Source organism: Limanda limanda, chromosome 17 (assembly GCF_963576545.1).
Source record: "Limanda limanda chromosome 17, fLimLim1.1, whole genome shotgun sequence".
NCBI lineage: Eukaryota > Metazoa > Chordata > Actinopteri > Pleuronectiformes > Pleuronectidae > Limanda > Limanda limanda.
The window spans coordinates 16,670,253-16,695,059 of record NC_083652.1 but is presented as its reverse complement, the minus strand read 5'-3'; the positions used below and the strand labels follow the sequence as shown (position 1 = coordinate 16,695,059).

The 24,807-nt window shown below is 39.8% G+C and overlaps 4 gene segments (V, D, J or C); all 4 read right to left on the bottom strand.

The window, feature by feature from the left end:
- Positions 1-6,112: 6,112 nt before the first annotated feature.
- Positions 6,113-6,550, bottom strand: LOC133023384 (immunoglobulin heavy variable 3-33-like). The segment is given in 2 exon segments: positions 6,113-6,417; positions 6,508-6,550. Coding segments are annotated over 2 exon segments (348 nt in total).
- Positions 6,551-8,941: 2,391 nt separating this feature from the next.
- On the bottom strand, positions 8,942-9,382 carry LOC133023100 (immunoglobulin heavy variable 4-38-2-like). The segment is given in 2 exon segments: positions 8,942-9,249; positions 9,340-9,382. Coding segments are annotated over 2 exon segments (351 nt in total).
- Positions 9,383-10,633: 1,251 nt separating this feature from the next.
- LOC133023644 (immunoglobulin heavy variable 4-30-2-like) lies at positions 10,634-11,077 on the bottom strand. The segment is given in 2 exon segments: positions 10,634-10,944; positions 11,035-11,077. Coding segments are annotated over 2 exon segments (354 nt in total).
- A 9,703-nt stretch (positions 11,078-20,780) lies between these two features.
- LOC133023099 (Ig heavy chain V region 5A-like) lies at positions 20,781-21,221 on the bottom strand. The segment is given in 2 exon segments: positions 20,781-21,088; positions 21,179-21,221. Coding segments are annotated over 2 exon segments (351 nt in total).
- Between the last annotated feature and the right edge of the window lie 3,586 nt (positions 21,222-24,807).

The following is a 24,807-nucleotide window of genomic DNA, read 5'->3' as shown; positions in this document are numbered from 1 at the left end:
AGTAAACAATTAAGGCACATATGTATTGTTTTGACATTTCAGAACTGCAATGATCCCATCATCAATGGGAAAACAGATTCTAGGGCCATTGTAGAGTCCTTGTATAATATGACGTGATAATTGTGTCTTCTGTGTTTTGGGAGGAACTCAAACTGAGCATTGACCTACAGGCCAAGGTCCCTCTTCACCAGCCCTGTTGGTGATTCACATGCGTTCATGATGCAGCCAGGGGGAGGACTGTGTCCAGTTTGGAGGACTCAGAACTTCCTCTTTGCTATTTGCATATGATATGGTTCTGTTTGCTTCATCAGATTGTAACCTTCATGTGTTCTGGGATGGATTGCAGCTGGGATGACGGTCAGCACCTTTAACTCTGAGGCCATGGTTCTCTGCTAGAAAACAACAGATTCATTATTTGGGTTCGGACGGAGATTATACAACAAATTAAGGAGTTTAATTTTATCTGGGTGTTGTTAATGAGTAAGGTCGAATTCAGCAGGAGACTGACGGTTAAGAACAATGTTTGAGGCTGAAATAACTTTTTCTCATCAACTGCTGACTTATTTGCAACTTTTAGTACTCACTCCTGCAAGATTTCCATACATTACTCTCCAGCAAGTGTCACAATGCATGGAAGTGTTTAGCTGCAATGCCAGATAAAGGAAAACATGTGTATAATAAAGTCTTTAACACGTTATTTTTATAAAAATATGTTTTTCACGTTATTGTAACAACTTTGATCACATAACAAGGAACTCCTCTTGTCATAGGAATGTGCTGTTTATCGTCTAACATTGTAAAAAAACCATTCACATCATGATGCCATAACTTATAGAATAGAATATCAGTTTGTTCAGAAAGGGGATGAATTGATGGATGAAGCTCATTTACATGATTTGATTCTGCAACATTCTTTGTTTTAAGACGTTGAGATTCTGCTGCTCTTGAGCAAGATGGGTGATTTCTTGACATGTTATGCAGGAGGAATTAGTGAACTGATGAAAAGACTTCCTGCAGTTATAAAACCTTCATGAAACGGACTGATTCCTCTTTAAAGTAACAACGAACTGGTCTGAAATCACCAGTAGTCTTTGGGCTCCTCCTCTGGCGGCTTCATTAAACTAGTGTTCAGGCCATGAGGGGTTTTTGTTCAGGTCGGCTGATGGTTTGTATCATTGTGTGTCTCTGGCACAGTAATACACAGCAGTGTCTCCAAGCTGCACGTTCTGTCCCTTTAGAGTCACTGTTTTGCTGGAAGTGTCTAATTCGATACTGAACTTGTTCTTTAGTGAATCTTTAACTTTTGTGCTTCCCGTAGATTTATACCCAATCCACTCCAGTCCTTTTCCTGCAGGCTGTTTGATCCAATGTGTACCGTAGCTGCTGACAGAATAAGAGACCTGGCAGCTGATGGTCAGAGGTTGACCTGGCTGCACAGTCACAGAGGCTGGCTGCGTCAAAGTTTCACACTTCACATCTGTTAAAAGAAGAATGTTTTGTCATAAATCAATAAATTGTACTGCAAAAGAAAAAGTGGTGACTCTTTGACAAATCCAGAGAGACTCACATGATCCAGCTGCCAACAGCAGCAGCACAGCTACAGGAAACATGGTTAATGGTGAATCTGACGTGCTGTCAACTCCCCTGTCAGTCTGTTGGGAAGTTTTTATAGTTGAGTAACAAGGAAGGTCTCTGAGTTTGCATAGAATCAAATATACAAATCATCAGTGATTGTGTCACTGGGGGTTATCGACTAGAAGATGTTGCTCAGTGTTATTAGATCAGCTCTGTGAAAACATGACAGGGAATCACCTCTGCTTACTATAAAATATGTTATGTTTTGATTTAATTATTTATTCAATTTTAACACTTTGAAATCATATTGTAAGACTGATTAAAACGTTAGCTTTGCTTTTATAGTAAACAATTAAGGCACATATGTATTGTTTTGACATATTACATTTGTACCTGGTAAAACGTGATGATTACTTGATTTGGACAAATTTACCATTATCTATGGGAATACAGATTCTAGGGCCATTGCTACGAGCAATCCCGTCCTTGTATAATATGAAGTGAAAATTGTGTTTTCTGTGTTCTGGGGAGGAACACAAACTCAGCATTGACCTACAGGCCAAGGTCCCTCTTCACCAGCCCTGTTTGTGATTCATATGAGTTCAAGATGCAGCCAGGAGGAGGACTGTGTCCAGTTTGGGGGAATCAGAACTTATGGTTCTGTTCACTTCTTCAGATTTTGACCTGCATGTGTTCTGGGATGGATTGCAGCTGGGATGACGGTCAGCACCTTAAACTCTGAAGCAATGGTTCTTTGCTACAATACAACGGATTCATTCTTTGGGTTTGGACGGAGATTCTACAGCAAATGAAGGAGTTTGATTATCTCTTGGTCTTGTTAATGAGTAAGGTAGAATTCAAAAGGAGACTGATCGTTTAGGGCAATGCTGGAGGCTGAAATAACTTTTTCTCATCAACTGCTGACTTATTTGCAACTTTTAGGACTCACTCCTGCAAGATGTCCATACAAGACTCTCTAACAAGTGTCAGAATGCATGGAAGTGTTTAGCTGCCTTGCCAGAAAAAGAAAAACACTTGTATCATAAAGACTTGATCACGTTATTGTTATAAAAATATGTTTCTCATTTTATTGTTGAAATTTTCATCACATAACAAGGAACTTGTCTTGTCATTAGAATGTACTGTTTATCGTTTAACTTTGTAAAACAATTCACATCATGACGCTATACCTTATATAAAAGAATATAAGTGTGTGCAGAAAGGGGATAAAATGATGGATAAAGCTCACTTACATGATTTGATCAAGTTTCGTAACAATCTGGGTTTTAAGACGTGGAGATTCTGCTGTTCTTGAGCAAGGTGGGTGATTTCTTGACATGTTATGCAGGAGGAATGAGGGAAATGATTAAAAGAGTTACTGCAGTTATAAAACCTTCATGAAACGGACTGATTCCTCTTTACAGTAACAGTGAACTGGTCTGAAATCATGAGTACTCTTTGGGCTCCTCCTCTGGTGGCTTCATGTAACTAGTGTCAGGCACTGAGGGGTTTTTGTTCAGGTCGGCTGATGGTCGGCTGATCGGCTGATGGAAAGAAGAATGTTTTGTCATAAATCATTAAGTTGTCCTGCAAAAGAAAAAGTGATGACTCTATGACAAATCCAGGGAGACTCACATGATCCAGCTGCCAACAGCAGCAGCACAGCTACAGGAAACATGGTTAATGGTGAATCTGACGTGCCGTCAACTCCCCTGTCAGTCTGTTGGTAAGTTTTTATAGTTGAGTAACAAGGAAGGTCTCTGAGTTTGCATAGAATCAAATATAAGAATCCTCAGTGATGGTGTCACTGGGGGTGATAGAATAGAAAAGGCTGATCAGTGTTATTAGATCAGCTCTTGGAAAACATGACAGGGAATCACCTCTGCTTACTATAAAATATGATGTGTTTCATTTCATTTTTTACTCAATTTTAACACATAGAAATCACATTGTAAGGCTGATTAAACTATTAGCTTTACTTTTATAGTAAATAATTAAGGCACATATGTATTGTTTTGAAATTTTAGAAGTGCAATGATTTTTGATTTGGACATATTAACCATTATCAATGGGAATACAGATTCTAGGGTCATTGCTACAAACAATCCCATCATTGTATAATATGAAGTGATAATTGTGTCTCATGTGTTTTGGAAGGAACTCAAGCTGAGCATTGACCTACAGGCCAAGGTCCCTCTTCACCAGCCCGGTTTGTGATTCACATGAGTTCAAGATGCAGCCAGGGGGGAGACTGTGTCCAGTTTGGAGGACTCAGAACTTTCTCTTTGCTATTTGCAGATGATATGGTTCTGTACGCTTCATCAGATTGTGACCTGCATGTGTTCTGGGATGGATTGCAGCTGGGATGACGATCAGCACCTTTAACTCTGAGGCCATGGTTCTCTCCTAGAAAACAACGGATTCATTATTTGGGTTGGAACAGAGATTCTGCAGGAAATGAAAGAGTTAAATTATCTCTGGGTGTTGTTATTGAGTATTGTAGAATTCAGCAGAAGACTTACCGTTAACTTCAGAGCAATGTTGGAGGCTGAAATAACTTTTCCTCATTAACTGTTGACTTATCTGCAACTTTAAGGACTTACTCCTGCAACATTTGCATGCATGACTCTCTAGCATGTGTCAGAATGCATAGAAGTGTTTTTCTGCCACGCCAGAAAAAGAAAAACACGTGTTTTTTAAATACTTGAACATGTTATAAAAATATGTTTTTCCTTTTTAATGAAGCAACATTCATCAGATGACAAGGAACTCTTCCTGTCATTAGAATGTACTGTTTATCCTCTAACATTTTAAAAACATTTCACATCATGATGCCATAACTAATATGGCAGAATATATGTGTGTGCAGAAAGGGGATAAATGGATGGATAAATCTCTTTTTAAATGATTTGATCAAGTTCTGCAACATTCTAGGTTTTTAGACGTGGAGATTCTGCTGCTCTTGGGCAAGGTGGGGGATTTATTGACATGTTATGCAGGAGGAATGAGTGAACTGATGAAAAGAGTGCCTGCAGTTATAAAACCTTCATGAAACGGACTGATTCCTCTTTACAGTAACAGTGAACTGGTCTGAAATCACCAGTAGTCTTTGGGCTCCTCCTCTGGTGGCTTCATGTAACTATTGTTCAGGCACTGAGGGTTTTTTGTTCAGGTCGGCTGATGGTTTGTATCATTGTGTGTCTCTGGCACAGTAATACACAGCAGTGTCTCCAGGCTGCACGTTCTGTCCCTTTAGAGTCACTCTTTTGCTGGAAGTGTCTAATTCGATACTGAACTTGTTCTTTAGTGAATCTTTATAGTATTTGCTCTGTCCATCACGTCCCACTCCAATCCACTCCAGTCCTTTTCCTGCAGGCTGTCTGATCCAAGCTGTCCAGTAGCTGGTGATAGAATAAGAGACCTGGCAGCTGATGGTCAGAGGTTGACCTGGCTGCACAGTCACAGAGGCTGGCTGCCTCAAAGTGTCACACTTCACATCTGTTAAAAGAATAATGTTTTGTCATATATTATTAAGTTGTCCTGCAAAAGAAAAAGTGGTGAATCTATGACAAATCCAGGGAGACTCACATGATCCAGCTGCCAACAGCAGCAGCACAGCTACAGGAAACATGGTTAATGGTGAATCTGATGTGCCGTCAACTCCCCTGTCAGTCTGTTGGTAAGTTTTTATAGTTGAGTAACAAGGAAGGTCTCTGAGTTTGCATAGAATCAAATATAAGAATCCTCAGTGATGGTGTCACTGGGGGTGATAGAATAGAAAAGGCTGATCAGTGTTATTAGATCTGCTAGAAAACAACAGATTCATTATTTGGGTTGGGATGGAGATTTTACACCAAATGAAGGAGTTGAATTGTCTCTGGGTCTTATTAATGAGTAAGGTAGAATTCAGTGGGAGACTGATCATTTATAACTATGTTGGCGGCTTAAATAACATTTCTTCATCAACTGTTGACTTATTTGCAACTTTTAGGACTCACTCTTGCAACATTTCCATACATGACTCTCTAGCATCTGTCAGAATGCATGGAAGTATTTCGCTGCCACACCAGAAAAAGAAAAACACGTGTTTTTTAAATACTTGAACATGTTATAATTATAAAAATATGTTTTTCATGTTATTGTAGCAACTTTCATCATATAACAAGGAACTCTTTTTGTCATTAGAATGTACTGTTTATCATCTAATATTGTAAAACAATTCACATCATGACGCCAAAACTTATATAATAGAATATAAGTGTTTGCAGAAAGGGGATAAATGGATGGATAAAGCTCATATAAATGATTTGATCAAGTTCTGCAACATTCTTGGTTTTAGGACGTTGAGATTCTGCTTCTCTTGAGCAAGGTGGGTGATTTCTTTACATGTTATGCAGGAGGAAAAAGTGATCTGATGAAAAGAGTTCCTGCAGTTATAAAACCTTCATGAAACGGACTGTGCTCCCCCTCTGGTGGCTTCATGTAACTAGTGTTCAGGCACTGAGGGGTTTTTGTACATGTCAACTGATGGTTTCTATCATTGTGAGTCTCTGGCACAGTAATACACAGCAGTGTCTCCAGGCTGCATGTTCTGTCCCTTTAGAGTCACCGTTTTGCTGGAGGTGGCTAATTCGATACTGAACTTGTTCTTCAGTGAATCTTTATAGTATGTATAGCTTGTACTTTTCCAACCGATCCACTCCAGTCCTTTTCCTGCAGGCTGTCTGATCCAATGTGTAGCGTAGCTGCTGAGAGAATAAGAGACCTGGCAGCTGATGGTCAGAGGTTGACCTGGCTGCACAGTCACAGAGGCTGGCTGCGTCAAAGTGTCACACTTCACATCTGTTAGAAGAAGAATTTTTCGTCATAAATCATTAAGTTGTCCTGCAAAAGAAAAAGTGGTGACTCTATGACACATCCAGAGAGACTCACATGATCCAGCTGCCAACAGCAGCAGCACAGCTACAGGAAACATGGTTAATGGTGAATCTGACGTGCCGTCAACTCCCCTGTCAGTCTGTTGGGAAGTTTTTATAGTTGAGTAACAAGGAAGGTCTCTGAGTTTGCATAGAATCAAATATACGAATCATCAGTGATGGTGTAACTGGGGGTAATAGAATAGAAGAGGCTGCTCAGTGTTATTAGATCAGCTCTGCAAAAACATGACAGGGAATCACTTCTGTTTACTATAACATATGAGGTGTTTTGATCTCATTATTTATTAAATTTTAAAATGTTTATTTATTCATTTTTATTATTTATTATTTCATTTGTTAGAGACAGTGACGATAGAGTGGAACTGGAGGAAGGTAGTGGATATACATTTGTGGTCATGTTGTGAGAGCCCTATAACCACTCAGCTATATATTTTTCATTTAAAATCTAACGGCAACTGTCATTTATGTAGAAAGCCATGGTTTACACATATCTCTCAGTCTGATTAAGTCAAAAAAAATTCTCATAGTTTAGGTTCCTTTTTTTAATTGTCTTTATTTGTGATGTTAATTCAGCAACCATCTTTTCTTCAGATCACAATGTTGAATAAAACTGTTCAATCATGAGCTTAGTTTAAAAAGCAGTATTCCTTTCATTAATACATTCATATTCAGTGTTTTTTCATATGTTTAAAATTGTAATTCGAGGTATTTTTAGATATTGATACTTTTTATTGTAGTTCAAGACATGGGGGGGGGGGGCTTCAACGATTTTCAGTGTTTTAAGAGGAGGATATTTAAACAGTCAATATGTGACACAGGGACAGATGCAATTGCTTTGTGTACGGCTCTGTGGCTTCCTGTGTTACTGTGGCTCTCGAGCACAATAATAAACAGCAGAGTCTTCAGTCATCAGGCTGCTCATGTGCAGATACACCTGGTCCATGTCGTTGTTTCTGGAAATTGTGAAGCGATTCTTGACAGATGCTGAATAATATTTATTGGCTCCTGACGGAGCAGAAATGTAGGAAACCCACTTCAGGCCTTTTCCTGCAGCTTGTCTGATCCAGCTGATATCAGCAGAGTCATCAGATATCCCTGCATATGTACACGTCAGTTTCTGGGATTCTCCGGGTTGCTTCACCGCCGGTTCAGATTCAGTCAGAGTCTGACTGCAAACACCTGAGGAGAAAATCAGTTTGGTTAAAGTACAGAGCCAAACATGAGCCTGGACGACAAAAAGGAAGAGTGCAGAGGTTTGGAATTCACCAGAAATGGTTGACAGCAGCAGAAATGTGAGACATTTAGTTAAAGTCATCATGGTCGTTTGTTGAACGTCTGGTCAGTGGTTTGGTTTGTCATCAGTTTGAAGGGAGATTAATACAGATGGAGGAGCTCATGATTTGCATTGACTCCTCCTCACAATGATGAAACTGTATCGATCAACTCAAGGGATTTTATCTCATTTCTTATTAAACTCGTTTTAACATTTGTTCATTACATTGTGATGTAAGTGTGGGTGTTATATATATATACTTTTGTCTCTGTTAGTTACAAAGGAAAGTAGATTATGGTAATTTGTCATCCATTGTAATTTTTTCTTCTAAAAAATCAATTAAACTTTATTATCTTTATTAATGTTTATATCAATTTTATTAAACAAAAAATATCAGAGTAACTATAGAATTTTGAGGCAATCAGAAAACATAATTTCTTGTGTTATTTTATTATTTATTATAAACTTAAATTTGACACACTGATATGTAAATCATTGTGATGTCAAAGTATTAAAGTGGTACAAATAGTTTCTGTTAAATGACGAGCTGGTTGAAAGGAGGCCAAGAGTGTGCAAAGCTGTCATCAGAGAAAAAGGTGGCTACTTTGAAGAATCTAAAATATAATACATATTCTAGTTTGTTTAACAATTTTTTGTTAACCACATAATTCCATATGTGTTCCTTCATAGTTGTGATGCCTTCAATATTAATCTGTGATGTAGAAAGAAAGAAAAATAAACAAAAAACATTGAATGAGAACGTGTGTCCAAACTTTTGACTTGTACTGTACATAAGAAATTTTGTCTGTTATTTACAAATTAAAGTAAGCATTTTTTCTTCTCAAAAGTCACTGAAACTTTATTATCTTTATTAACTTTTATATCAGTTTTGTAAAGAAAAAAATCTCAGCGTAACTAATGTATTTTGAGAAAAAAATTATACAGACTGACAAGTCAGTCACTTTGATGTCAGAGTATTAAAAGTGGTTAAACAGTTGCTGTTAAATGACTTTATGACCCATGTCTGATTCCTCTTTACAGTAACATTGAACTGGTCTGAAATCACCAGTAGTCTTTGGGCTCCTCCTCTGGTGGCTTCATGTAACTAGTGTTCAGGCACTGAGGGGTTTTTGTTCAGGTCGGCTGATGGTTTGTATCATTGTGTGTCTCTGGCACAGTAATACACAGCAGTGTCTCCAGGCTGCATGTTCTGTCCCTTTAGAGTCACTGTTTTGCTGGAGGTGTCTGAGTCGATACTGAACTTGTTCTTTAATGAATCTTTATAGTATATGGTCCCACCATATTTCATCCCAATCCACTCCAGTCCTTTTCCTGCAGGCTGTCTGATCCAAGCTGTGTAGTAGCCACCGCTGAGAGAATAAGAGACCTGGCAGCTGATGGTCAGAGGTTGACCTGGCTGCACAGTCAGAGAGGCTGGCTGCGTCAGAGTTTCACACTTCACATCTGTTAAAATAAGAACGTTTTGTCACAAATCATTAAGTTGTCCTGAAAAAGAAAAAGTGGTGACTCTATGACAAGTCCAGGGAGACTCACATGATCCAGCTGCCAACAGCAGCAGCACAGCTACAGGAAACATGGTTAATGGTGAATCTGACTTGCCGTCAACTCCCCTGTCAGTCTGTTGGGAAGTTTTTATAGTTGAGTAACAAGGAAGGTCTCTGAGTTTGCATAGAATCAAATATACGAATCATCAGTGATGGTGTCACTGGGGTCATAGAATAGAATAGGCTGCTCAGTGTTATTAGATCAGCTCTGAGAAAACCTGACGGGGAATCACCTCTGCTTTCTATCAAATATGGTGTATTTTGATCTCATTATTTACTCAAATTTAACATATTGAAATAACATTGTAAGGCTGGGAATCCATTAGCTTTGCTTTTACTGTAAACTAGGCATATATGTATTGTTTTAAAATTTCAGATTTTTAACTGAAAATGTAATGATTTTATGATTTGGACAAATTCACCATTATCTATGGGAATACAGATTCGAGGGCCATTGCTACGAGCAATCCCGCCCTTGTATAATATTAAGTGATAATTGTGTCTTATATGTTCTGGGGAGGGACTCAAACTGAGCATTGACCTACAGGCCAAGGTCCCTCTTCACCAGCCCTGTTTGTGATTCACGAGACTTCAAGATGCAGCCAGGGGGAGGACTGTGTCCAGGTTGGAGGATGCAGAACTTCCTCTTTGCTATTTACAGATGATATGGTTCTGTTTGCTTCATCAGATTGTGACCTGCATGTGTTCTGGGTTAGATTGCAGCTGGGATGACGGTCAGCACCTTTAACTCTGAGGCCGTGGCTCTCTGCTAGAAAACAACGGATTCATTATTTGGGTGGGGACGGAGATTCTACACCAAATGAGGAGTTTAATAATCTCTGGGTCTTTTTATTGAGTAATGTAGAATTCAGAAGGAGACTCTCTAGTTTAAAGTCTAAAATTGTAAACACAATTCACATCATGTTGCCATAACTTTTATAATAGAATATAAGTGTGTGCAGAAAGTGGATAAATGGATGGATAAAGCTCATTTACATGATTCGAACAAGGTCTGCAACATTCTTGGTTTTAAGACTTGGAGATTCTGCTGCTCTTGAGCAAGGTGGGTGATTTATTGACATTTTATGCAGGAGGAATGAGTGACGTGATGAAAAGAGTTCCTGAAGTTATAAAAACCTTCATGAAACGGACTGATTCCTCTTTACAGTAACAGTGAACTGGTCTGAAATCACTAGTAGTCGTTGGGCTCCTCCTCTGGTGGCTTCATGTAACTAGTGTTCAGGCACTGAAAGGTTTTTGTTTAGGTCGGCTGATGGTTTGTATCATTGTGTGTATCTGGCACAGTAATACACAGCAGTGTCTCCAGGCTGCACGTTCTGTCCCTTTAGAGTCACTGTGTTGCTGGAAGTGTCTAGATCAATACTGAACTTGTTCTTTAGTGAATCTTTATAGTATGAAGATCCTGTAGCTTTCATCCCAATCCACTCCAGTCCTTTTCCTGCAGGCTGTCTGATCCAAGCTGTAGTCCAGCCGGTGCCGCTGAGAGAATAAGAGACCTGGCAGCTGATGGTCAGAGGTTGACCTGGCTGCACAGTCACAGAGGCTGGCTGCCTCAAAGTTTCACACTTCACATCTGTTAAAAGAAGATTGTTTTGTCATAAATCATTAAGTTGTCCTGCAAAAGAAAAAGTGGTGACTCTATGACAAATCCAGGGAGACTCACATGATCCAGCTGCCAACAGCAGCAGCACAGCTACAGGAAACATGGTTAATTGTGAATCTGACGTGCAGTCAACTTCCCTGTCAGTCTGTTGGGAAGTTTTTATAGTTGAGTACAAAGGAAGGCCTCTGAGTTTGCATAGAATCAAATGTACAAATCATCAGTGATGTGGTCACTGGGGGTAATATAACGGAAAAGGCTGCTCAGTGTTATTAGATCAGCTCTGAGAAAACATGACAGGGAATCACCTCTTCTTACTATAAAATATGATGTATTTTGATCTCCTTATTTACTCAATTTTAACACATTGAAATCACATGGTGAGGCTGATTAAACCGTTAGCTTTGCTTTTTGACAGTAAACAATGGGAATACAGATTTTAGGGCCAATACTTTCAAGCAATCCCATCCTTGTGTAATATGAAGTGATAATTGTGTCTTCTGTGTTCTGGGGAGGAACTTAAACTGAGCATTGACCTACAGGCCAAGGTCCCTCTTCACCAGCCCTGTTTGTGATTCACATGAGTTCGAGACATAGCCAGGGGGAGTACTGTGTCCAGTTTGGGGGACTCAGAACTTCCTCTTTGCTATTTGCAGATGATATGGTTCTGTTCGCTTCATCAGATTGTGACCTGCATGTGTTTTGGGATGGATTGCAACTGGGATGCCGCTCAGCACCTTTAACTCTGAGGCCATGGTTCTCTGCTAAGAAACAACGGAGTCATTCTTTGGGTTGGGATAGAGATTCCTCACCAAATTAAGGTGTTTAATTATCTCTGGGTCTTGTTAATGAGTGAGGTAGAATTCAGCAGTAGACTCTCTAGTTCAGTTTATAACATAGAAAACAACTTTCACATAATGATGCCATAACGTACATAATAGAATATAAGTGTGTGCAGAAAGGGGATAAATGTATGGATAAAGCTCATTTACATAATTTGATTAAGTTCTGCAACAATCTTGGTTTTAAGACGTGGAGATTCTGCTGCTCTTGAGCAAGGTGGGTGATTCCATGACATGTTATGCAGGAGGAATGATTGAACTGATGAAAAGAGTTCGTGCAGATATAAAACCTTCATGAAACGGACTGATTCCTCTTTACTGTAACACTGAACTGGTCTGAAATCACCAGTAGTCTTTGGGCTCCTCCTCTGGTGGCTTCATGTAACTAGTGTTCAGGCACTGAGGGGTTTTTGTTCAGGTCGGCTGATGGTTTGTATCATTGTGTGTCTCTGGCACAGTAATACATAGCAGTGTCTCCAGGCTGCACGTTCTGTCCCTTTACAGTCACTATTTTGCTGGAAGTGGCTAATTCGATACTGAACTTGTTCTTCAGTGAATCTTTATAGTATGTATAGTCTGTACGTTTCCACCCAATCCACTCCAGTCCTTTTTCCTGCAGGCTGTCTGATCCAATATGTCCAGTAGATGGTGAAAGAATAAGAGACCTGGCAGCTGATGGTCAGAGGTTGACCTGGCTGCACAGTCACAGAGGCTGGCTGCGTCAAAGTTTCACACTTTACATCTGTTAAAAGAAGAATGTTTTGTCATAAATCATTAAGTTGTGCTGCAAAAGAAAAAGTGGTGACTCTATGACTCCCCTGTCAGTCTGTTGGGAAGTTTTTATAGTTGAGTAACAAGGAAGGTCTCTGAGTTTGCATAGAATCAGATATACAAATCCTCATTGATGGTGTCACTTGGGGTAATAGAAATGGCTGCTCAGCGTTATTAGATCAGCTCTGGGAAAACATGACAGGGAATCATCTCTGCTTACTATAAAATCTGATGTTGGTTGATCTCATTATTTACTCAATTTTAGCACATTGAAATCGCATTGCTGATTAAACCTTGAGCTTTGCTTTCACAGTAAACAGTTGATCATTGAAATCACACATTAGTTGACACGGTGATTATCCAATCACAGGCTCTCAGAACAGATGAAATTATGAACTGAAAGCAATTTTGTTTGCTAGTGTTCACTGAAAAAAACTGACTCTGTGCTGTAGTAAAATATACGTATTAGATTAACTGTTACTTTTTATACATAGAATTATCAATTTGATTTTGTGTTAGCTAGTGTATATTCACTGTCAGGCCGTCATTGTGACCCTAGTTTTAAAAAGTCTGTCAGTCATGTTTTTAAAAGAGGGACTTCCACATATTCACATTTCACTCATGATTTCTTAACCAGTGGGTGGTTGAGTTTGAAGGTTTATAGTTCACTATGAAGAGATTACCCTGCCTTCAAGCGCGTGCGTGCTGGAAAACACTCCTGGATGTATAATATGTCCATGGAGACACTCATTTTGAGGGACTTGAAGCTGCATCCTCGGCTTAGTTCAGCCCAAGACGACAGTGATTGGTTTGTAGACGGACAAACAAGATCTGGAGATCTGGCTACGCAGAACTACTGTGAAGTCAAATCAGAGATGAGATGATTATTCTCACAGGGAAAACATCGTGGGTGATTCTCCTGTTCACCTCCGCTGCAGGACAAGTCCCATTTAGAAACGTGGTTAACATGATGTGCATAGAAAGGCCCTGGTTGGCTGGCAGGGAGATTCTTGTTCACCACTGAGCCGCCTGCCTACGATGTTGTATCCGTCACATTTCACTGTTTAGTGTCATACACATTTACAAGTTGTGTTTTTGTAATTCATACCTGAAAGATTTTTTATTATAGGGGAATATCAGATCTGTAAAAATCAAATGCTGTAGGATTTTGTACAGATGATGAACCAACTCCAGTGATTTGATTCTCTAGCACAATAATAAACAGCAGAATCTTTTGTTTTCAGACTGTTTTTCTGCAGATAGACCTGCTTTTTTGCTGTTGTTTTTGGACATGGTGAACCAGCCGGAGACTGACTGAAAGTATTACTTATTGCTACTGCCATCACTGATAGTAGCAACCCACTCTAGGCCTTTTCCAGCAGCCTGCCTAATCCAAACGTCTCAGTAATCACCACTAAACCCAGAATATGTGCAGGTCAGTGTGTCTCCAGGCCCTTTAACCGCCAGTCCAGACTCAGTCTTTGCATCAATTCCTCCTCCTCAAATAGAAATGCACAACTAGAACGTGAAAGAAATGTTTCATATGAATATATTTACATGTGTGTGTTATATATATATTATATATTATATATTATATATTATATATATATATTATATATATATATATATATATATATATATATGTATATATATACACACACAGTCACTGTGATTTCAGAGTATTAAAAGTGTTATAAATAGTTACTGTTAAATGACGTTATGACTTATGTCTGATTCCTCTTCACAGTAACAGTGAACTGGTCTGAAATCACCAGTAGTCTTTGGGCTCCTCCTCTGGAGGCTTCATGTGACTAGTGTTCAGGCACTGAGGGGTTTTTGTTCAGGTAGGCTGATGGTTTGTATCATTGTGTGTCTCTGGCACAGTAATACACAGCAGTGTCTCCAGGCTGCACGTTCTGTCCCTTTAGAGTCACTGTTTTGCTGGAAGTGTCTAATTCTATACTGAACATGTTCTTTAGTGAATCTTTATAGTATGTGCTTGATCCAGCACCTCTTCCAATCCACTCCAGTCCTTTTCCTGCAGGCTGTCTGATCCAATGTGTCCAGTAGCTGCCAAGAGAATAAGAGACCTGGCAGCTGATGGTCAGAGGTTGACCTGGCTGCACAGTCACAGAGGCTGGCTGCGTCAAAGTTTCACACTTCACATCTGTTAAAAGAAGAATGTTTTGTAATAATCATTAAGTTGTCCTGCAAAAGAAAAAGTGGTGACTCTATGACAAATCCAGGGAGACTCACATGATCCAGCTGCCAACAGCAGCAGCACAGCTACAGATAACATAGTTAATGGTGAATCTGACGTGCCGTCAACTCCCCTGTTAGTCTGTTGGGAAGTTTTTATAGTTGAGTAACAAGGAAGGTCTCTGAATTTGCATACAATCAAATATACGAATCATCAGTGATGGTGTCACTGGGGGTGATAGAATAGAATAGGCTGCTCAGTGTTTTTAGATCTGCTCTGTGAAAACATGACAGGGAATCACCTCTGATTTCTCGAAAGAGATGATGTGTTTTGATCTAATTGTTTACTCAATTTTAACACTTTCATTTTGTATTTATTTACTTTTATTCTTTTAAAAAAATATATTATAAATTATTTCGTATTTATTTATTTTTATTCTTTTAATTATAAGAGACAGTGACAATAGACAGGAACTGGAGGAACGTAGTGGATATACATTTGTGGTCATTTTGTGAGAGCCCTATAGCCACTCAGCCATCTATATTTTTCAGGTAAAATCTAACACCAACAGTCATTATATAGAAAGCCATGGTTAACACATATGTCTCAATCTGATTAAGTCAAAGGAAAATCTCAGAGTTTAGTTTCCTCTTTTTATTTGTATTTATTTTGTGATATTGACTCAGCAACCATCTTTTCTTCAGATCACAAAGTTGAATAACACTGTAAAATCATGAGCTTAGTTTAAAAAGCAGTATTCCTTTAATAAATACAAAATATATTCAGTGTTTTTTTTATTTGTTTAAAATTTATATTGGAGGTATTTTTAGATATTGGTACTTTTTAGAGAAGCTTAGGACATGGGGGGGGGGGGCTTTAACGATATTCCGTGTTGGAAGAGGAGGATATTTAAACACTCAATGAGTGACACAGGGACAGATGCATTGCAGATGCAAAAACTCAATTTCTTGTGTTTTTATTATTTATCATGAATTAAAATTATACACACTGAAATGTCATTTACTTTAATGTCAGAGTGTTAAAAGTGGTATAAATAGTTTCTGTTAAATTACGTTATGACCCATGTCTGATTCCTATTTACAGTAACAGTAAACTGGTCTGAAATCACCAGTAGTCTTTGGGCTCCTCCTCTGGTGGCTTCATGTTACTAGTGTTCAGGCACTGAGGGGTTTTTGTTCAGGTCTGCTGATGGTTTGTATCATTGTGTGTATCTGGCACAGTAATACACAGCAGTGTCTCCAGCTTGCACGTTCTGTCCCTTTAGAGTCACTGTCTTGCTGGAAGTGTCTAATTCGATACTGAACTTGTTCTTTAATGAATCTTTATAGTATTCGTTCCCTCCACTATCGTTCATCCCAATCCACTCCAGTCCTTTTCCTGCACGCTGTCTGATCCAAGCTGTCCAGCTGCTAAGAGAATAAGAGACCTGGCAGCTGATGGTCAGAGGTTGACCTGGCTGCACAGTCACAGAGGCTGGCTGCGTCAAAGTTTCACACTTCACATCTGTTAAAAGAAGATTGTTTTGTCATAAATCATCAAGTTGTCCTGCAAAAGAAAAAGTCGTGACTCTATGACAATTCCAGGGAGACTCACATGATCCGGCTGCCAACAGCAGCAGCACAGATACAGGAAACATGGTTAATGGTGAATCTGACGTGCCGTCAACTCCCCTGTCAGTCTGTTGGGAAGTTTTTATAGTTGAGTAACAAGGAAGGTCTCTGAGTTTGCATAGAATCAAATATACGAATCATCAGTGATGGTGTCACTGGGGGTGATAGAATAGAATAGGCTGCTCAGTGTTATTAGATCAGCTCTGGGAAAACATAACAGGTAATCAATCACCTCTGCTTATAATAAAAATACGATGTGTTTTGATCTCATTATTTACTCAATTTTAACACGTTTATTTATTTTTTATTTTTTTTATTATTTTATTTGTTAGAGACAGTGACTACAGACAGGAACTTAAGCAAAGTAGTGGATATACATTTGTGGTCATGTTGTGAGAGCCCTATAAACACTCAGCTATATATCTTTCACTTAAAATCTAATGCCAACGGATATTTATGTAGGAAGCCATGGTTTCCACATATCTCTCAATCTGATTACGTCAAAGAAAATTTTTATAGTTTAGGTCCTTTTTTTAATTTTCTTTATTTTGTGATGTTACTTCAGCAACCATCTTTTCTTCAGATCACAATGTTGAATAAAACAGTTAAATCATGAGCTCAGTTTAAAAAGCAGTAATCCTTTCATTAATACATTTATATTCAGTGTTTTTTCATATGTTTAAAAATGTGATTGGAGGTTTTTTTAGATGATGATATTTTTTATTGTAGCTTAGGACCTGGAGGGAGGGGAGCTTCAGATGCGATGCTTTGTGTACTGCTCTGTGGCTTCCTGTGTTACTGTGGCTCTCGAGCACAATAATAAAAAGCAGAGTCTCCAGTCGTCAGGCTGCTCATGTGCATATACACCTGGTCCATGTCGTTGTTTCTGGAAATTGTGAAGCGATACTTGACAGATGCTGAATATAATTTAGAACTGCCTGACGGAGCAGTAATGCGGGCAACCCACTCCAGGCCTTTTCCTTCAGCTTGTCTGATCCAGCTGATATAAGCAGAGTCATCAGATATCCCTGCATATGTACACGTCAGTTTGTGGGATTCTCCGGGCTGCTTCACCGCCGGTTCAGATTCAGGTCGAGTCTGACTGCAAACACCTGAGGAGAAAATCAGTTTGATTACAGAACACAGCCGAACATGAGCCTGGACGACGAAAAGGAAGAGTACAGAGGTTTGGAATTCACCAGAAATGTCTGACAGCAGCAGAAATGTGAGACATTTAGTTAAAGTCATCATGTACGTTTGTTGAACATCTGGTTGCTGGTTTGGTTTGTCATCAGGTTGAAGGGAGATGAATACAGATGGAGGGGCTCATGATTTGCATTTACTCCTCCTCACAATGATGAAACTATATCAATCAACTGAAAGGATTTTATCTCACTTCTTATTGAACTCGTTTTAACAGCTTGTTCATTATATTAATAAGTTAGTTACAAAATGTTTAATATAAATATATGAATATATATATTTATAATTTTGTCTAATAGTTTCAAATTAAAGTAAATTATGGTAATTTGTCATCATTTGTAATTTTTTCTTCTCAAAACACGTAAACTTTATAATCTTTATTAAGTTTTACATTATTTTTGAAAAAACTCTGTGCGTAATTAATGGATTATGATACCATCAGAAAACACATTTTCTTGTGTTTTTATTATTTATCATTAATTTCAATAGTTACTGTTAAATGACGTCATGACCCATGTTTGATTCCTCTTTACAGTAACAGTGAACTGGTCTGAAATCACCAGTAGTCTTTGGGCTCCTCCTCTGGTGGCTTCATGTAACTAGTGTTCAGGCACTGAGGGGTTTTTGTTTAGGTCGGCTGATGGTTTGTATCATTGTGTGTCTGGCACAGTAATACACAGCAGTGTCTCCAGGCTGCATGTTCTGTCCCTTTAGAGTCACTGTTTTGCTGGAAGAGTCTGAGTTGATACTGAACTTGTTCTTTAGTAAATCTTTATAGTATGAACTTGATGTGTCTCTCATTCCAATCCACTCCAGTCCTTTTCCTGCAGGCTGTCTGATCCAAGCTGTGTAGCTGCCAAGAGAATAAGAGACCTGGCAGCTGATGGTCAGAGGTTGACCTGGCTGCACAGTCACAGAGGCTGGCTGCCTCAAAGTTTCACACTTCACATCTGTTAAAAGAAGAATGTTTTGTCATAAATCATGAAGTTGTCCTGCAAAAGAAAAAGTGGTGACTCTATGATAAGTCCAGGGAGACTCACATGATCCAGCTGCCAACAGCAGCAGCACAGCTACAGGAAACATGGTTAATGGTGAATCTGACTTGCAGTCAACTCCCCTGTCAGTCTGTTGGGAAGTTTTTATAGTTGAGTAACAAGGAAGGTCTCTGAGTTTGCATAGAATCAAATATACGAATCATCAGTGATGGTGTCACTGGGGGAAATAGAATAGAATAGGCCACAAAGTGTTAATACATCAGGTCTTGGAAAACATGACAGGGAATCACCTCTGCTTACTATAAAATATGATATACAGTACCTGTCAAAAGTTTATACACACCTTCTCATTCAATGGTTCTTCTTTATTTTCAGTTCTTTCTACGTTGCAGATTAATATTGAAGACATCCAAACAATGAAGGAACACATTTGGAATTATGTGGTGAGCAAAAAAAATGCTCAACAAACCAGAATTTGTTTTATATTTTAGATTCTTCAAAGCAGCCACCTTTTTTTCGAAGACAGTTTTGCACACTCTTGGCCTTCTTTCAACCAGCTTCATGAGGTAGTCACCTGGAATGCTTCTCCAACAGTATTGAAGTGTTCCCAGAGGTGCTGAGCACTTGTTGGCTGCTTTGCCTTCACTCTGCGGTCCAACTCATCCCAGACCATCTCATTTGGGTTCAGGTTGGTTGGTTGTGGAGGCCAGGTCCTCTGACGCAGCACTCCATCACTCCTTCTTGGTCAAACAACCCTTACATAGACTGGGATGTGTTTGGGGTCATTGTCCTGTTGAAATACAAATGCTGGTCCCACTAAGCTCAAACCAGATGGGATGCCATGTCGCTGCAGAATGCTGTGGTAGCCATACTGGTTAATTATGCCTTGATTTTGTAATAAATCACCAACAGTATCACCAGCAAAGCCCCCCCACACCATCACACCTCCTCTTCCATGCTTCACGGCGGGAATCACACATGTAGTGAGTGACCATCCGCTCACCTTTTGTGCGTCTTACAAAGACATTGCAGTTGGAACCAAAAATCTCAAATTTGGACTCATCAGACTAAAGTACAGATTTCCACTGGTTTAATGTTCATTCCTTGTGTTTCTTGGCCCAAGCATGTCTCTTCTTCTTGTTGTTTTTCCTCAGTAGTGGCTTCTTGGCAGCAATTTGACCATGAAGGCCTGATTCACAGAGTCTCCACTGGACAGCTGATGTTGAGATGTGTCTGCTGCTTGAACTCTGCAAAGTATTTATATTGCCTCTAATCTGAGGTGCTGTTAATTTGCAGTTTCTGAGGCTGGTAACTCTAGTGAATTTATCCTTTGCAGCAGGGGTAACTGTTGGTCTTCCTGTCCTGGGGCGATCATCATTAGAGCCAGTTTCATTATAGCGTTTGATGTTTTTCGCGAATGAAGTTGAAGATACATTCAAAGTTCTTGAAATTTTCCGGATTTACTGACCTTCCTGTATTAATGTAATGATGGAGTGTTGTTTCTTTTTACTTAATTGAGTGGTTCTTGCCATAATATGGATTAGAACTGTAGTCGAATAGGTCTATTCACTGTATAGAACTGTGCACCAACTCTGCCTCTAAACAATACAACTGATGGTCTCAAACACATTAAGAAGGCAAGAAATTCCCCAAATTAACCCTTGACAAGGCAAACCGGTTAATTGAAAACCATTACAGGTTACTACCGCATGAAGCTGGTTGAAAGAAGGCAAAGAGTGTGCAAAACTGTCATCAAAGCAAAAGGTGGCTACTTTGAAGAATCTGAAATATAAAACATATTTTCTCAAAAACTCACTGAACCTTTATAATCTTTATTAACTTTTTATCAGTTTTGTAAAAAAAAAATCTCAGCACAACAAATGTATTTTGAGACCATCAGAATCACTATTTCTTGTATTTTTTTTAATGATTTATCATACACTCAAATTATACACGCTGACATGACAGTCTCTGTGATATCACAATATTAAAAGTGGTATAAATAGTTACTGTAAAATGACGTTATAACCCATGTCTGATTCCTCTTTACAGAAACAGCTAACTGGTCTGAAACCACCAGTAGTCTTTGGGCTCCTCCTCTGGTGGCTTCATGTAACTACTGTTCAGGCACTGAGGGTTTTTTGTTCAGGTCGGCTGATGGTTTGTATCATTGTGTGTCTCTGGCACAGTAATACACAGCAGTGTCTCCAGGCTGCACGTTCTGTCCCTTTAGAGTCACTGTGTTGCTGGAAGGGTCTGAGTCGATACTGAACTTATTCTTTAATGAATCTTTATAGTATGTGCTCCCTCCACCATACTTCACTCCAACCCACTCCAGTCCTTTTCCTGCAGGCTGTCTGATCCAAGCTGTACCGTAGCTGGTGACAGAATAAGAGACCTGGCAGCTGATGGTCAGAGGTTGACCTGGCTGCACAGTCACAGAGGCTGGCTGCCTCAAAGTTTCACACTTCACATCTGTTAAAAGAAGAATGTTTTGTCATAAATCATTACGTTGTCCTGCAAAAGAAAAAGTGGTGACTCTATGACAAATCCAGGGAGACTCACATGATCCAGCTGCCAACAGCAGCAGCACAGCTACAGGAAACATGGTTAATGGTGAATCTGACGTGCTGTCAACTCCCCTGTCAGTCTGTTGGGAAGTTTTTATAGTTGAGTAACAAGGAAGGTCTCTGAGTTTGCATAGAATCAAATATGCGAATCATTAGTGATGGTGTCACTGGGGGTAATAGAAGAGAATAGGCTGCTCAGTGTTATTAGATCAGCTCTGGGAAAACATGACAGGGAATCACCTCTGCTTACTATAAAATATGACGTTTTTTATCTCATTATTTACTCAATTTTAACACATTGAAATCACATTGTAAGGCTGATCAAACCGTTAGCTTTGCTTTTACTGTGAACAATTAAGGCACATATGTATTGTTGTGACGTTTCAGAAGTGCAATGATCCCATCATCAATGGGAACACAGATCCTAGGGCCGTTGTAGAGTCCTTGTATAATATGACGTGATAATTGTGTCTTCTGTGTTTTGGGAGGAACTCAAACTGAGCATTGACCTACAGGCCAAGGTCTCTCTTCACCAGCCCTGTTGGTGATTCACATGAGTTCAAGATGCAGCCAGGGGGAGGACTGTGTCCAGTTTTGGGGACTCAGAACTTCCTTTTGCTATTTGCAGATGATATGGTTCTGTTCGCTTCATCAGATTCTGACCTTCATGTGTTCTGGGATGGATTGCAGCTGGGATGACGGTCAGCACCTTTAACTCTGAGGCCATGGTTCTCTGCTAGAAAACAACGGAGTCATTCTTTGTGTAGGGACGGAGATTATACAACAAATTAAGGAGTTTAATTTTATCTGGGTCTTTTTAATGAGTAAGGTCGAATTCAGCAGGAGACTGACAGTTTAGAACAATGTTGGAGGCTGACATAACTTTTTCTCATCAACTGCTGACTTATTTGCCACTTTTAGGACTCACTCCTGCAAGATTTCCATACATGACTCTCTAGCAAGTGTCACAATGCATGGAAGTGTTTAGCTGCATTGCCAGAAAAAGGAAAACATGTGTATAATAAAGCCTTTAACACGTTATTTTTATAAAAATATGTTTTTCACGTTATTGTAGCAACTTTTATCACATAACAAGGAACTCCTCTTGTCATAGGAATGTGCTGTTTATTGTCTAACATTGTAAAAAAACGATTCACATCATGATGCCATAACTTATATAATAGAATATCAGTTTGTTCAGAAAGGGGATGCATTGATGGATAAAGCTCATTTACATGAATTGATCAAGTTCTGCAACATTCTTGGTTTTAAGCTGTGGAGTTCTGCTGCTCTTGAGCAAGGTGGGTGATTTCTTGACATGTTATGCATGAGGAATGACTGAACTGATGAAAAGAGTTCCTCTAGTTATAAAACCTTCATGAAACGGACTGATTCCTCTTTACAGTAACAGTGAACTGGTCTGAAATCACCACTAGTCTTTGGGCTCCTCCTCTGGTGGCTTCATGTAACTAGTGTTAAGGCACTGAGGGGTTTTTGTTCAGGTCGGCTGATGGTTTGTATCATTGTGTGTCTCTGGCACAGTAATACACAGCAGTGTCTCCAAGCTGCACGTTTTGTCCCTTCAGAGTCACTGTTTTGCTGGAAGTGTCTAATTCGATAGTGAACTTGTTCTTTAATGAATCTTTATATTTTGAATCTCCTGTATATTTCCACCCAATCCACTCCAGTCCTTTTCCTGCAGGCTGTCTGATTCAATGTGTAGCGTAGCTGCTGAGAGAATAAGAGACGTGGCAGCTGATGGTCAGAGGTTGACCTGGCTGCACAGTCACAGAGGCTGGCTGCGTCAAAGTTTCACACTTCACATCTGTTAAAAGAAGAATGTTTTGTCATAAATCATTAAGTTGTCCTGCAAAAGAAAAAGTGGTGACGCTATGACGAATCCAGGGAGACTCACATGATCCAGCTGCCAACAGCAGCAGCACAGCTACAGGAAACATGGTTAATGGTGAATCTGACGTGCCGTCAACTCCCCTGTCAGTCTGTTGGGAAGTTTTTATAGTTGAGTAACAAGGACGGTCTCTGAGTTTGCATAGAAACAAATATACGAATCATCAGTGATGGTGTCACTGGGGGTAATAGAATAGAATAGGCTGCTCAGTGTTATTAGATCAGCTCCTGGAACACATGACAGGGAATCACCTCTGCTTACTATAAAATATGATGTATTTTGATCTCATTATTAACTCAATTTTAACACATGGAAATCACATTTTAAGGCTGATTAAACCGTTAGCTTTGCTTTTTTAGCAAACAATTAAGGCACATATGTATTGTTTTGACATTCTAGAAATGCAATGATCCCAATTTCAAAGGGAATACAGATTCTAGGGCCATTGGTCCAAGGTATCCCGTCCTTGTATAATATGAAGTGATAATTGTGTCTTCTTTGTTCTCGGAGGAACTCAAACTGAGCATCGACCTACAGGCCAAGGTCCCTCTTCACCAGCCCTGTTTGTGATTCTCATGAGTTCAAGATGCAGCCAGGGGGGGGACTGTGTTCAGTTTGGGGACTCAGAACTTCGTCTTTGCTATTTGCAGATGATATGTTTCTGTTCGCTTCATCAGATTGTGACCTGCATGTGTTTTGGAATGGATTTCAGCTGGGATGACAGTCAGCACCTTTAACTCTGAGGCCATGGTTCTCTGCTAGAAAACAAAAGATTCATTCTTTGGGTTGAGACGGAGATTCTACACTAAATGAAGGAGTTTAATTATCTCGGCGTATTGTTTATGAGTAATTTAGAATTCAACAGGAGACTCTCTAGTTTATTGTTTAACATAGAAAATAAGTTTCACATCATGAAGCCATAACGTATATAATAGAATATAAGTGTGTGCATAAAGGGGATAAATCGATGGATAAAGCTCATTTACATGATTTGATCGAGTTTAGCAACATTTTTGTCACAGTTCCTCTGTGCCTCCAGTGCCCCTACCCTTCTCGTTTCCCTTTTTCCGCAGGTGCAGCACATCTCGGTGATGACCCGGCTCTCCAGGCGCACCTGCACTAATCATCTCCGGGCTTTATCTGCCCTGGCTGTGCTGCGAGTCATCGCCAGTTCGTCCCCGTCACTACAGTGGTAGATACTCGTTCTAGGCTCCGTAACTGTCTCTGGATGAGACCTCTTGTTCTAACCCACGTGTCTATCCCTCTGTTCGCCAGGACTGAAACCTTGGACCCTCGTGTCTACCTCCACGCTGAAGACCTCACGGAGATCCAGCCGTCCTGTCTACCTCCACGCTGAAGTCCTCACGGAGTTCTCAGCCGTCCTGTCTACCTCCCCGCTGAAGACCTCACGGAGTGTCAGCGGACCCGCCAATCTGTTCTCTCCTACTGCAATAAACTTCCTTGAACGCACCACCCTATCTGGCTCTGTTTTGACTCTGCTCTGGGGTCCCGCTCGAGACCTCAGTCATCACAGAACAAACTGGCCATTAAACCATGGACCCCGCAGAGTCAAAGGAACTTCGCCAAGCCATCAAAATTCAAGGGAACATGCTCGGACAACACGACAAGACGCTCACCGGACTGGTAGCCTCCGTGAACGCCGTGGGAGTCCTGCTGACACAGATTAACGAGCGGCTTAATCCCTCCTCCGGCTC